The sequence below is a fragment of the Cervus elaphus genome, chromosome 3, assembly GCF_910594005.1.
Source record: "Cervus elaphus chromosome 3, mCerEla1.1, whole genome shotgun sequence".
NCBI classification, from domain to species: domain Eukaryota; kingdom Metazoa; phylum Chordata; class Mammalia; order Artiodactyla; family Cervidae; genus Cervus; species Cervus elaphus.
Window position 1 is genome coordinate 6,322,107 of NC_057817.1, and position 15,131 is coordinate 6,337,237.

At 35.6% G+C, this 15,131-nt stretch overlaps 1 protein-coding gene across 1 annotated transcript in view; it reads left to right on the forward strand.

Moving 5' to 3' along the window:
- Nucleotides 1-227: 227 nt before the first annotated feature.
- Nucleotides 228-15,131, forward strand: part of GLIPR1L2 (GLIPR1 like 2) — a 31,568-nt gene continuing 16,664 nt past the window's right edge. The window contains exons 1-3 of the mRNA XM_043890968.1: nt 228-458; nt 11,162-11,407; nt 13,232-13,335. Of these exons, the coding sequence (XP_043746903.1) occupies nt 228-458; nt 11,162-11,407; nt 13,232-13,335 (581 nt within the window). The remainder of the gene's footprint in view (nt 459-11,161; nt 11,408-13,231; nt 13,336-15,131) is intronic.

Genomic DNA, 15,131 nt, shown 5'->3' on the forward strand with positions numbered 1-15,131 from the left:
TACTTTAGAGAAAAACCTGCACTCTCGTACCTCAGCCGTCTGTTTCGGGTAATTCTGCAGATGGTTTTCACGAGTCTTCGCTCGCTGTTTTGCTTCTTGCTGATACTTCTCCCCCTCCCCGCTCCCGAGAGGCGGGGCCCGCTGCCTGCACCGCCCCTCCGCGTTGACTGGTAGGCCGCCGGGGCGAGCCTGCGCGTGCGCACTGGCCTGTCCGCGGCAGGTGGACTATGGCGGCCCTGCGCTTCTCCGTGGAGTGGTACGCCCGATGGTTTCCTTTGACGCAGACGGGCATTTGGAAGGTGTGGCTATGTGAGTTCTGGCTGCTACTGCTGGGTTCCGGTTTGAACGCGAATCTTTTGCCTGACGAGGAGGACGTAAGGTTTATCAATGAGTACGTGAACCTCCACAATGAGGTCCGGGGCAACGTCTTGCCCCGAGCGGCTAACATGCGCTTCATGGTGAGGCCCTAAGGCGGTTGCCTAAACCTCCGACAACCCCTGCAGGGTGCGCCCCCTCAGCCGCAGAGTTTGGGCCACTGCTCTGCTGAAGGTTGTGGGGAACCACACTTAAGAGTTTGGATTTAAAAATACACGTAAAATTTACCCATTCAAGAAATGAAAACCACTATCACTCTAACGCATTCTCGTCAGCAAAGGTTTGCACAGGGCTGGGACTGGGGTGAGTAGAGCTCCTCGCCTAAGGTGCAAGATTTAAGGGAACTTTCCATTCGAGAAAATGACAGTTTAATGCAGTGTTGTTTTTTAATTTGAAAATCAATGCAAAACTGCTCTTGATGAAAATCGTATCAATTTAAGCAAAGCCAGGATCTTTAAGCTTGAACTGGGGAGAGACACGCGTGCCCCGCTCAGGATAGTGCAAGGGAGAAGACAGATTCGGTTTTTACTTAAAATTCTGAAGTTTTACCATGGATGTTTTCACACCAGTTTTGCCTTTTTAAAATATTTTTTTATCATGGCTATTGAGTTTTTTGGTATCCAGCCTAAATTTTGCGCTCTAGAGGGTGTTTCATTCACGTCTTCCTAGACCAGACCTGATTTTGCATTCTCTAACGTTGTTGTTCTAACTTCTCCGTTGCATTTCCCGCTATTTCTTTATAATATCTCATCAGCTTTTCCTTTGGTGCTGTGGAGTCTTCATGATTGTCATTAAAAAGGAATGCACAATTAATTAAGTAACTACAGGGCAATTAGGAGCTTCCAATATACATTGTAAATATCGCAAGGACCGTCTTCCTAGATGTCAGCCTTTTCTTCCTTCTGGATTAGTTCTTTAGGAAAAATTCCAGGAATGTGAAAAAGAATGGTTTTTTTCTATGTGGACGATACATAGGAAATACAGTATTGAAGGACTGTGCCAATGTAAGCAAACATTAAAAGTGTAGAATTACTCTGTTTTCACCACATCTGACTGACTGGGTGTTTTCAATTCTTTGATAAACTAATAAATTATAAAAAGGGAACGTTCCTTTAATGTTAATTTTAAAGCCTTATTTTGATTGGACATAGTTTTTTCTTTCTTGGTCATTTTCTTTACCTTTTGTATTAAGTTTCTTCTTCTCTTTATATATTTTCTTATATAAATATACTAGTATTGTATCTGCTGAAGGTAAAGTTTTTATCTTTTGAATTTAGTTAGAATTTGAGAATATTTGAGAGTGATATATATATATATATTTTTTTCACCCTTTCACACTTTGTGATTACTTTTATTTCTTTCAAGTTTGAACAGTGACCTTCCTCCTGATAATGAATAATCACAAAATTTTTTAATACAACTTTTAATAGATTTTGTATTCTTAATCTCAAAAAATTTTATTTCAAACTTAAAGCATAGAGAATAATTTGTGTCCCTACCGTATATATCTTCATATGTGAACATTTTTGAAGGAATAGTGTTTTGGGTACAGTTTAAAGCCCCAGTCAAAATTTTATCCTTCTGTTCTTTCTAAAAGTTGATGTCTATTTTTCCCTTAGCTTTTCTAGGATATAAATAATAACCAGTAAATAATATAGTCTATCATAATAGTATGTTCTACTTAGAACTTTGCCTTGACACGTTTGGAAATCATACATTTTATTTTCATTCGTTATGCTCAACATTTTAGTGTATATCTTTATAAAGTCCAAAATTAAGCAACATCTATAACCTTCTTCTGAATATTAAAAAGATACTACAACACACAAATTCTGTCTCCTGCCCATGTCCATGCTGTTGTTGTATGTAACCTAGTAGTTCTGCTCTACCTTGTTTTTAAACTGAAAATTTTATTGGTTTTTTTAATTATAAAATATACATAACACAAAATTTATGGTTTTAACCATTTTTAAATGTACATTTCTATATACATTTACAGTGTTGTGCAAGCACTACCACTGTTCATCTCCAGAACATTTTCCTCCTCCCCAACTGAGACTGCACCAATTAAGCACTAACTCCCCATCCCCTTCTTGCTGCTGGCAACTACCATTTTGCTTTTCTGTCTTGAAACCTTGACTGCTCCAGGTATGTCATATAAGAATCTGAAGTGTTTTTCTTTGAGATTGTCTTGTTTCACTTAGCATGTCTTCAGGGTTCATGCTGTAGCATGTGTCAGAATTTCCATCCTTTTAAAGGCTGAATAATATTTCACTTTATGGATATATGATATTTCGTTTACCCATTCATCTGTCGATGGACACTTGAATTTCTTCCACCTTTTGGCTATTGTGGATAATGCTACTGTGGACATAGGTATGTGAATAAATATCTCTTCAATACCCTGCTTTCACTTCTATTGGTTATATACCCAGAAATGGAATCGCCAAAATGGGTAGAAATTCTGTTTAATTTTGAAGAACTGATATTCTCTTTCTCATAGTGGCTACACAGTTCCCATTCCTACTAGCAATACACAGGGTTTCAATTTCTCCACATCTTTGCCAACACTTGTTTTCTGGGTTTTTGGTTTGTTTGTTTTTTTTATTTCATAAGTGGTGTGAAGTCATGTCATTATGGTTTTGATTTGCATTTCCCTAATGATGTTAGGTTGAACATCTTTATTCTTTACATATGTAGAATTCTTTATATATTATATACACACGTATATATATATAGAGAGAGGATTTTTTATATATTCTAGATAAAATATCTTAACAATACATGATTTTCAACTGTTTTCTCCCTTTCCATAGGTTGCCTTTTCATTCTGTTAATAGTATCTTTTGATACACAAAAGTTTTTCATTGTAATGAAGATTAATTCATCTATTTTTTATCATGTTACCTATACTTTTGGTGGCATATCTAAGAAATCATTGCCAAATCCAATGTCATGAAACATGTCCCCTTTGTTTCTTCTAAGAATTTTATAGCTTTAGCCAACAGGTACATAAAAAGGTCCTCAACATGACTAATCATCCAGGAAATGCAAATTAAAACTACAATAAAATATCACATCATATCTGTTAGAATGTCTCACATCAAGAAAGACAGGAGATAGAGAGACAAACAACAGAATTACTGAAATGAAAACTACTCTAGAAGGAATCAGTAGTAGAATATCTGAAGCAGAAGAATGAATCAAATAAAGTAAAAAAAAAAAAAATGAAAAGAACTGAGGATAGTCTCAGAGACCTCTGGGACAATATCAAAGTCACCAACTTTCAAATTATAGGGGTCCCAGGAGAAGAAGTGAAAAAGAAAGGGTGTGAGAAAATTTTTGAAGAGATTAGAGTTGAAAATTTCCCCAATATGGAAAAGGAAATAATCAAGTCCAAGAGGCACAAAGAGTCCCATACAAGATAAAACCAAGGAGAAACATGCCAAGATGCATACTAATCAAACTAACAAGGACTAAACACAAAGGAAGAATAGTAAAAGCAGCAAGGGAGAAGCAACAAGTAACATACAAGGGAAACCCCATAGGCTTAACAGCTGATCTTTTGCAGAATCTCTGCAGGCCAGAGGGGAATGGCAGGATATATTTAAAGTACTGAAAGGGAAAAATCTACAACCAAGATTATTATACCCAGCAAGGATCTCATTCAGAATTGATGTAGAAATCAAAAGCTTTTCAGATAAGCAAAAGTTAACAGAATTCAGTACCACCAAACCAGCTTTACAACAAATTTTAAAGAGACTTATATAGTCAAGAAATACAAGAGAAGAAAAAAAGATCTACAAAATCAACCCCAAACAATTAAGAAAATGGAAATAGGAACATATATATCAATAATTACTTTAAATGTAAACAGATTCAATGCTCCAACCAAAAGACACAGACTGACAGAATGGATACAAAAACAAGACCCATATATATGCTGTCTACAAAAAACCCACCTCAGACCTCAAGACACATATAGACTGAAAGAGAGAGGATGGAAAAATATATTCCATGCAAATGGGAAGCAAAAGAAAGCTGTGGTAGCAATCCTCATATCAGACAAAACAGACCTTAAAATAAAGAAGTTTACAAGAAATAAGGAAGGACACTACATAATAATCAAGGAATCAATCCAAGAGGAAGACATAACAATTGTAAATATTTAAGCACCCAACATAGGAGCACCTTAATACGTAAGAGAAACACTAACAGACATAAGAGGAGCAATTGATAGTAACACAACAATAGTAGGAGACTTTAACATCCCACTCACACCAGTGGACAGATCATCAAAACAGAAAATTAATAGGGAAACACAAGTCTTAAAAGAGACATTAAATGAGATGGATCTCTTAAAATAAATAAATAAATAAATAATGAGATGGATCTCATGGATATCTTCAGGACATTCCATCCAAATGCAGAAGAATACACCTTCTTCTCAAGTGCACATGAAACAGTCTCCAGGGTGGACAACATCGTGGTTCACAAATCAAACCTCAGTAAATTTAAGAAAATTGTAATCGTATCAAGCATCTTCTCTGGCCACAATGCTATGAGACTAGATATCAATTACAAGAAAAAAAAAGTGTAAAAAACACAAACACGTGGAGATTAAACAACACATTTCTAAATAATCAACAGGTTACTGAAGAAATCAAAAGAGAAATCAAAAAATTTCTAGAGACAAATGACAAAACATGACAACTAAATATCTATGGGATACAGCAAAAGCAGTTCAACGAGGGAAGTTTATAGCAATACAATGCTACCTCAAGAAAACCATTGAATAGACAACCTAACTTTACACCAAAGCAGTCTTGTGAAAGAAGAATGGAGCTGGAGGAATCAACCTTCCTGACTTCAGATTATACTACAAACTCCAGTCATCAAGACAGTATGGTACTGGCACAAAAACAGAAATACAGACCAATGGAACAAGATAGAAAGCCCAGAAATAAAGCAATGCACCTATGGGTACTTTATTTTTGACAAAGGAGGCAAGAACATACAATGGGACAAAGACAGTCTCTTCAATAAATGATGCTGGGAAAACTGGACAGCTACATGTAAAAGAATGAAATTAGAACACTTCCTAACACCATACACAAAGATAACCTCAAAATGGATGAAAGATATAAGTGTAAGACCAGAAACTATAAAACTCTTAGAGGAAAACATAGGCAGAACACTCGATGGCAGAAATCAAAGCAAGATCCTCTATGACCCACCTCCTAGAGTAACAGAAAAAAAAGAAAAGTAAACAAGTGGGACCTGATTAAACTTAAAAGCTTTTGCACAGCAAAGAAAACTATAAGCGAGGTGAAAAAACAACCCTCAGAATGGGAGAAAATAATAGCAAATGAAACAACTGACAAAGGATTAATTTCCAAAATATACCAGCAGCCTCATACAACACAATGCCAGAAAAACAACCCAATCAAAAGTGGGGAAAAGAGCTAAACAGACATTTCTCCAAAGAAGATATACAGATGGCTAAGAAACACATGAAAAGATGTTCAGTGTCACTCATTATTAGAGAAATGCAAATCAAAAGTACAATGAGATATCACGTCACATCTGTCAGAATGGCCATCATCACAAAGTCTACAAACAATAAATTCTGGACAAGGTGTGGAGAAAAGGGAACTCTCTTGTACTGTTAGTGGGAATGTAAATTGATGCAGCCACTATGGACGACAGTATGGAGATTCCTTAAAAAACTAGGAATAAAACCACCATATGACCCAGCAATCCCACTCGTAGGCATATACCCTGAGGAAACCAAAGGTGAAAAAGACACATGTATCCCATTGTTCACTATAGCACTATTTACAATAGCTAGAACATGGAAGGAAGCTAAATGTCGATTGACAGATGAATGGATAAAGAAGTTGTGATACACATGTGCAATGGAATATTATTCAGCCATAAAAAGGAACGCCTTTGAGTCAGCTCTAATGAGGTGGATGAACCTAGAACCTATTATACAGAGTGAAGTGAGTCAGAAAGAAAGATTTATTCTAACACATATATATGGAATCTAGAAAAATAGTACTGAAGAATTTATTTACAGGGAAGCAATGGATAAGCAGACATGGAGAATATAGACATGGAGAGAGGGGAGGAGAGGGTGAGATGTATGGAAAGAGTAACATGGAAACTTACATTACCATGTGTAAAACAGAGAGCCAGTGGGAATTTGTGTATGGCTTAGGAAACTCAAACATGGACCCTGTATCAACCTGGCGGGGTGGGATGGGGAGGGAGATGGGAGGGAATTTCAAAAGGGAGGGGATATATGTATACCTATGGCTGATTCATGTTGAGGTTTGATAGAAAACAACAAAACTCTGTAAAGCAATTATCTTTCAATAAAATAAATAAAAGGACGGGAGAAAACAAATGTCTGTGAGAATGAGGAGAAAAGGGAACCTTTGTGCATTGTTAATAGAAATGTATATTCATGCAACAATTTGGGAAAACAGTGTGAAGGTTCCTCAAAAAAACTTCTTTTAAAGTTTTGTGTGATCCAGCAATACCACACTTAGATAGCTGCATCCAAAGGAAATGACAACAGAATATCACAGAGATGTATGCACTCTTATGTTCATTGCAGCATTATTCATAATAGCGAAGATACGGAAACAACCTATGTGTCCATCAATGAGTGAATGAACAAAGAAGTAGCAGTCTGTATACAGACAATGGACATCTCATGGTTTAGCCATGACAAAAAAGGAAATCCTGCCATTTACAGCAATTGGAGGGAACTTGAAGGCATTGTCCTAAGTGAAATAAGCCAGATAAAGACAGATATTACATTTTGTTGATGTTTAGTTGAGCTGTGAACTTCCAGATGTTCAAGCTGGAACTAGAAAAGGCAGAGGAACCAGAGATCAAATTGCTAACATCTGCTGGATCATTGAAAAAGCAAGAGAGTTTCAGAAAAACATCTATTTCTGATTTATTGACTATGCCAGAGCCTTTGACTGTGTGGATCACAATAAACTGTAGAAAATTCTAAAAGAGATGGGAATACCAGACCACCTAACCTGCCTCTTGAGAAACCTGTGTGCAGGTCAGGAAGCAACAGTTAAAACTAGACATGGAACAACAGGCTGGTTCCAAATAGGTAAAGCAGTACGTCAAGGCTGTATATTGTCACCCTGCTTATTTAACTTATATGCAGAGTACATCATGAGAAGTGCTGGGCTGGATGAAGCACAAGCTGGAATCAAGATTTCCGGGAGAAATACCAGTAACCTCAGATATGCAGATGACACCACCCTCATGGCAGAAAGTGAAGAAGAACTAAAGAGCCTCTTGATGAAAGTGGAAGAGGAGAGTGCAAAAGTTGGCTTAAAGGTCAACATTCAAAAAACAAAGATCATGACATCCAGTCCCATCACCTCATGGCAAACAGTGGAAACAGTGGCAGACTTTATTTTGGGGTGCTCCAAAATCACTGCAGATGGTGACTGCAGCCATGAAATAAAAAGATGCTTACTCCTTGGAAGAAATGTTATAAAGCAGAGACATTACTTTGCCAACAAAGTTCCATCTAGTCAAGGCTATGTTTTTTCCAGTAGTCATGTATAGATGTATAGATGTGAGAGTTGGACTATAAAGAAAGCTGAGCACCAAAGAATTGATGCTTTTGAACCATGGTGTTGGAGAAGACTCTTGAGAGTCCCTTGGACTCCAAGGAGATCCAACCTGTCCATCCTAAAGGAAATCAGTCCTGAATGTTCATTGGAAGAGCTGATGTTAAAGCTGAAACTCCAATACTTTGGCCACATGATGCAAAGAGCTGAGAAGACCCTGATGCTGGGAGGGATTGGGGGCAGGAGGAGAAGGGAAAGACAGAGGATGAGATGGTTGGATGGCATCACCAACACAGTGGAACATGGGTTTGTGTAGGCTTCGGGAGTTGGTGATGGACAGGAAGGCCTGGCTTGTTGCAGTCTATGGGGTCGCAGAGTCGGACACGACTGAGCAACTGGAATGAATTGAGTTGCTCAGTCATCTCTGACTCATTTTGTGACCCCCATGGACTGTAGCCTGCCAGGCTCCACTGTCCATAGGATTTTCCAGCAGGAATACTAGAGTTGGTTGCCATGTCCTTCTCCAGGATATTTTCTGACCCAGGGATCAAACTTGCATCTCCTGCATTGGCAGGCAGATTGTTTACCACTGAGCCACCAGGGATCCCCAAATACTGCATGGTATCATTTATATTTGGAATCTGAAAAAAAAGAAAAAAGGAAAAAGTCAACTCATAGAACCATGACAGTAAATATTCCAGTGGCAGCAATTCCACTTCTAGGTATTTTTCCAAAGGGTGAAAAAAGGAAACACTAATTCAAAAAGGTATCTACACCTTTATTGCACCATTATTCACGATAGCCAAGAAATGGAAGCAACCTACGTGGCCATGGATAGAGGAATGGATGGAGAAGATATGATATATACAATGGTATATTACTCAGCCATAAAAAAGGAGTGAATTCTTGCTATTTGCGACAGCATGGATGGACCTAGAAGGTATTATGCTAGGTGAAATAAGTCAAACAGAAAAAGACAAATACCATACAGAAACAGCCACAGATAAAAAGAAAAACAGATGATTGATTGCTAGAGGAGAGGGCAAGGAATGAGTGAAATAGGTGAGGAAAATTAACAAACTTACAGTGACAAAACATATGAGTAAGGGAAATTAAATGTACTACATGGAAAATATAGTCAATAGTAATGTAATATCTTTGTATAGAGACAGGATGTACCTAGACTTGTTGTGTTGATCATTTTGTAATGTATGGAAATGTCAAACCACTATGTTGTTCTCCAGTAACTGATATATATTGTATGTCAATTATACTTTAAAAAAAAAACTGATAGAAAAAGAGATCAGATTTGTGGTTATTGAGGGTAGGGGAGGGATTGGATGAAAGTGGTAAAAAAGTACAAATTTCCAGTTCTAAGGTAAATAAATCCTAGGAATGTAATGTCCTAATGATTACTATAATTGCTACTGCTGATGTTATCTGAAAGTGTTAAAAGAACAAATTCTGAGTTCTCATCACAAGGGAAAAATTTTTTTTTCTCCTTATTTTATATCTGCATGAGGTAATGGATGTTCACTAAACTTTTTGTGATAATCATTTCATGATGTATTATACAACTCTTTGTGACCCCATGGACTATACAGCCCATGGAATTCTCCAGGCCAGAATCCTGGTGTGGGTAGTCGTTCCTTTGTTCAGGGTATTGTCCCAATGCAGGGATCCAACCCAGGTCTCCCATATTGCAGGCAGATTCTTTACCAGCTGAACACCAGGGAAGCCCATGTATTATGCTATACACCTTAAGTTTATACAGGGCTGTGTCCCAATTATATCTCAATATGAAAAAAAACCCACTTAGAATAGTGATTAGTGCACTATAAGCATATGGTGTGTTGTGTAAGCAATATGCAAAATTAGGTAGTAGAAAGATGGTCCATGGAGCTTTGTCTGTAAATGGTAAAGAATCAGAAGGGCCATCAATAGTGGAATGATAACCTTTATTACATGCTCCTAGCCACACTATGTAATACTATGAAGAGTTTAAAAAAAGTTAGTTAGATCTGTTTGTGCTAATAAGGAATAATCTCTCTGAGTGAAAACTGCATGTGGCAGGCCAATAATATTGTGTGTGGTATGATTAAAACAGTGTAAGGACAAAAATCATAAAATATTCATCTAAAATACCCTAACATATCTTATTTTGGATAGTATGTACATGGAGATAGAACAATGATTACCTTTGGGAAAGAAAATAGTGTGGGAGGCAGGGGATATGCTAAAAGCCTGATTTATTTTCTATAATATACTTTCTGTTTAAACTATGAAACTAACCAAGAAAACTCTAAGGAAATCTTAGTAATGTTTTTAGAAATTTTTATTTTCAAATATACTGTAACGTACATTTTTAGCATGTTGGTTTTAGAACTATTGGTTTTTGTATTTTTGTTTTTTTTTTGTTCTTGTCCTTAACTAAACAATGAACATCATACTAAGCCTCTAAATATGACAGAAGTGCACATTTTTGGATGTTTCCATAAATGGAAGATCGCAGCATCTTGTGACATTTTCTCACATTTTTGGAAACATCCATAAAGCTTTACATGTACCTCCTGTATAATATTGACAAACTACCTCTATATGTTAAAATTATATATACATGTAGGTGTATATATATAGGTATGTATTATCCCAGGTTGTTCTAATAACAATAAGCAACTAGAGGACAAAATTTATGTTGACTTCATTTTATTCCTCAAAGTACAACAGTTTGCATATAATCAGTGCTCAATAAATAGTTCTTAAATATGTTAAATTATTGTATTATTATGTATAGAAAGCATGAGGTTAAAAATATGCATTTTCTGAATAGACTGCAGGTAAGAATATTATAATCATTTGCATCATCTAACAATCTGACTTTCTAATTACAAAATATGCATAGGCCTTCATCTCAGGAAATAGTTTTTTCATTTATAATTATCTCAAAACACTTTTCCTCCTTAATAAACTCCACAAATCAGACTCATAGGCACAAAATAAGAATTGTTTTCCTTAAGTCTAACTATGAGAATTCAAGGAAAATAATTTAGAGCACTAAATTATGAAAATAATGAAATAATTATTTCTAATTATAAACTAAATTATAAACTAAATAATGAAAAAGCCTTCATTATTATTATTTTGTTTTCTTTGCCTTTTGCATTTTTTTTCAGACTTGGGATGTAGCTTTGTCACGGACTGCTAGAGCATGGGGGAAAAAATGTGTGTTTGAGCGTAATACTCATTTAGAAGAACTATATATGGCCCATCCTAAATTTAATGGTATTGGTGAAAATATATGGGTCGGCCCTGAAAATGAATTTACTGCAAGTATTGCTATCAGAAGTTGGTTTGAGCAGAGGAAAAAGTACGATTTTGAAAGGAACAGTTGCTCTGATAACTGTTCTAACTATCTACAGGTATCTAATTTTATATTATTAATTGTTGACTCCTTAATTGCTTTACTACTAAGTTCTTATTGATTGTTTCGATTTTATAAATAAATTCAAATGGTAAAATTACTACCTCGAATAGAATAAAAATTCTGATTAGTCCTAGATATTGTGAATGTTCATAGTTTCTTCCATTTGCTTGAACCATACAATTAAAACATTCCTTTAAATATATAAATCTAATCTCCATACCCAAAGATGAAAGGTAACTTTCTAAAATAACACATGCTGAAAAAGGAAGTAAACAGTAAATAAAAATTAGTTCTAGTTTATTGACTATTTAAACATAAATAAGAGACTTGATTTTTTTTTTTGCATGAATCAGTACACATACTATGGTATATATATGTATGAAAACATTTTAATTGCAAATACATAGTGTTATTTTCCTGCCTCATATTTAACAATTCACCCTTATACTTTGTACTCCAAGAATGCTGAACCACTTTTTATTTCCTGTGCATACATTTATTATTTTATATATTATATTTTTCATAATCATTAATGTATGAATCTAACACTATGCAAAGGGCAGGGACCTTGTCTTCTCATCCATGTATTCTCAACACATTAACATGACATTATTTAGGTCTTCATTAAATATTTGTATCAGGAATCAAGAAACTATTGAATTAACTTCCAAGCTCATTTAAAAGATGATTATTTTTCAATCAGTCAATTCTGATGTAGAACTTAAAATTGTGGAATTTTTTCATGTTGAACTCGTGTCTTTCTGTTCCATCAAATGAATCATGTTTCAGAAAATTTTTTGATCAATTCTTTCTTCTAGAAAATGAGAGGCTCTCTATTATCTTACTCATGTCAAAGCTAAACTCCTTTATATGACTTCAGTACTTCGAGTAAATAACCAAGTCTCCTCCCTGACCTACTCCTCTATATTTTTTCCTCCTTGAATCTAAGTTTCCTAGACACTTTCATCTCCTGCATTTGACTTAACTTCAACTGCTGCAGACATTCTATTCTGTATTCTTTTAATGCATTGCTCTATTTCTTTTGGAGTCACACACTTTTAAAATTGCTAATAGTTATAGAGAAAAGGAAAACAAATGGTTTCTTCCTATTCCACAGAGGTTAACAGAACAATGTTTGTCTTTCTTCACTTAAAAGTATCAGGACAATTAAAGACACATAGGAATTATTTTCTGGCTCTGGAATATCTTTGTTTTCCTATTTTCATTCCAAGACCTGTCTTGCAAGAAATTACTTTATAGGAACCAGCTCTTCTACTCATTTTTTTTTTAATGAAAAGCCCAGACTTTATTTTACTTTATAGTAGAATTTCCTCAATAAAAGAAAAGAAAAATTCTGCAACATTCAATTACTTTCTACTCTTGTATTTCTTTTCCTTCTCGTCTATAATCTTACTGTCCCCTCTTTTTCTTCTTTCTATTCATGACTTCCATTCTTCCAAGGCTTTTTCTCTTCTCATATCCCTCTTCCTCTCTGCCAATAACCTGGAACTCTCAGATTTAACAAAATGTTGAAAATTGATCCTTCCTTCCTTATTCTGGATCAGTTTTTTTCTCAGACTTTTTATCCTAAGAATACAGTATTGGTAGAACCTATTGAAATGTTTCTCTAATTACAGTTTTATAAATGCTTAACTAAATTCATGGTAATTTTCTGCCTGCATCCAAATGAAGAATAGTTCATATACCTTGAATTGGTTTGGTTAAAGTTCTGTGTGTATTGAATATACTATTGATTATGCTATGGCAGAGTAAATGTTTAGAATTAAATTATATGTTTTCTTTGAAAATTTTATTTTAGCTTGTTTGGGACAGGTCTTACAAAGTTGGTTGTGCTGTTACTCTATGTTCAAGTATTGGACGCATTAAACAGGCAGCACTTTTCATATGCAACTATGCACCGGGGTAAGTTCCTTTACATTTTTTAAAGAATATTAAAATAAATTGGGGGTTTTTAAAGGATTCCAGCCTCCCTAGAAGTTTGGTTGCACCATATGACTGAGCTTTCAACATATTCTTCTAAATGTCTTTGTGAACTATAAAAGAATTAATTATAAGATAGCAATTAAAGAGTTTATATTGAAATATTTTTAATTCTATACTAAAATGAGTCATAATTTAGGCATACTAATTTTACCTGTAGATAGCCAAATATTAATTCCAAAGGGAGTTTTAAGTTTGATATTATTTCATAGTACCTAGGCTGATTAGGATTTAAATTATTTTCTAAAATTGTTTATTTCCATATTTTTATAAAAAGAAAATAAGATATGTTGAAATGTATGTTGTAAGAATTACATCCAGAGCACCTAAGTTTTATAACATGAAGGACTCTTTTAATTGACTACCCTCTGGAGGTTGCATTATTAGTTGGTGCTAGTCTCATAATTACAAGGAATCATAATAACTCAGAGGTGGAAAAGTATTTCAGAAGTCTTCTAGTCAAGCTATCCATATGAAACTTGAATTGTTAACACTTGCCATGTAATTATTTACCTATACCCAAAAATTTTCCAGTAATGGGAAATAACTACCTTCCAAAATAGCCTCTATTTCTGGAGAACTTTATTGGAAAGCCTCACGTTTCCCTACAGGTCAATAGGATACTATAAATAATGTTAAAATGAATAATTGAAGTGAAAAAAATATCCTAATCAACATGCCAAGAAAAGTTAACTACATACTAGGATTAAGAAGGAACTTCTTAATACATAAATAAAATGCTTCTGAGACTGAGCCAAAAAAAGAAAGGAAAACAGAATAATGATTGCTAATTGATGATTGTATTCCCTTAAAAAGGGGAAACAGTGGAAACAGTGTCAGACTTTATTTTTTGGGGCTCCAAAATCACTGCAGATGGTAATTGCAGCCATGAAATTAAAAAACGCTTACTCCTTGGAAGGGAAAGTTATGACCAACCTAGGTGGCATATTAAAAAGCAGAGACATTACTTTGCCAACAAAGGTAGTCAAGGCTATGGTTTTTCCAGTGGTCCTCTATGGATTTGAGAGTTGGACTGTGAAGAAAGCTGAGCGCCGAAAAATTGATGCTGTTGAACTGTGGTTTTGGAGAAGACTCTTGAGAGTCCCTTGGACAGCAAGGAAGTCCAACCAGTCCATCCTAAAGGAGATCAGTCCTAGGTGTTCATTGGAAGGACTGATGCTGAAGCTGAAACTCCAATACCTTGGCCACCTGACGCGAAGAGTTGATTCATTGGGAAAGACCCTGATGCTGGGAGGGTTGGGGGCAGGAGAAGAAGGGGACGACAGAGGATGAGATGGCTGGATGGCATCACAGACTCAATGGACATGAGTTTGAGTAAACTCTGGGAGTTGGTGGTGGACAGGGAGGCCTGGCCTGCTGCAATTCATGGCGTCGCAAAGAGTCGGACACGACTGAGCGACTGAACTGAACTGAACTGAGAAAGGAAAAACAACAGAGCTGTGAGTGTAGGTCGAATTAGATTCAGAAAGCCACTTCCTAAATGGAAGCTTTGCTGACTTTGAACATAGGCATGAAAAACAAATTTGGAATTTAGAGTAATGGCAAAAGTTTTTAGGCTTCTTTCAGTCCTACAAAATGGAAGCATTGGGATGATATCAACTACATGGAATAGCTTTTAAAAGTTGATCTGTCCACTAAGAAGAACAATAAAGACTGACCATGATTAGTTTGTAGTCTTGGAAGAGACTTACAAGTGA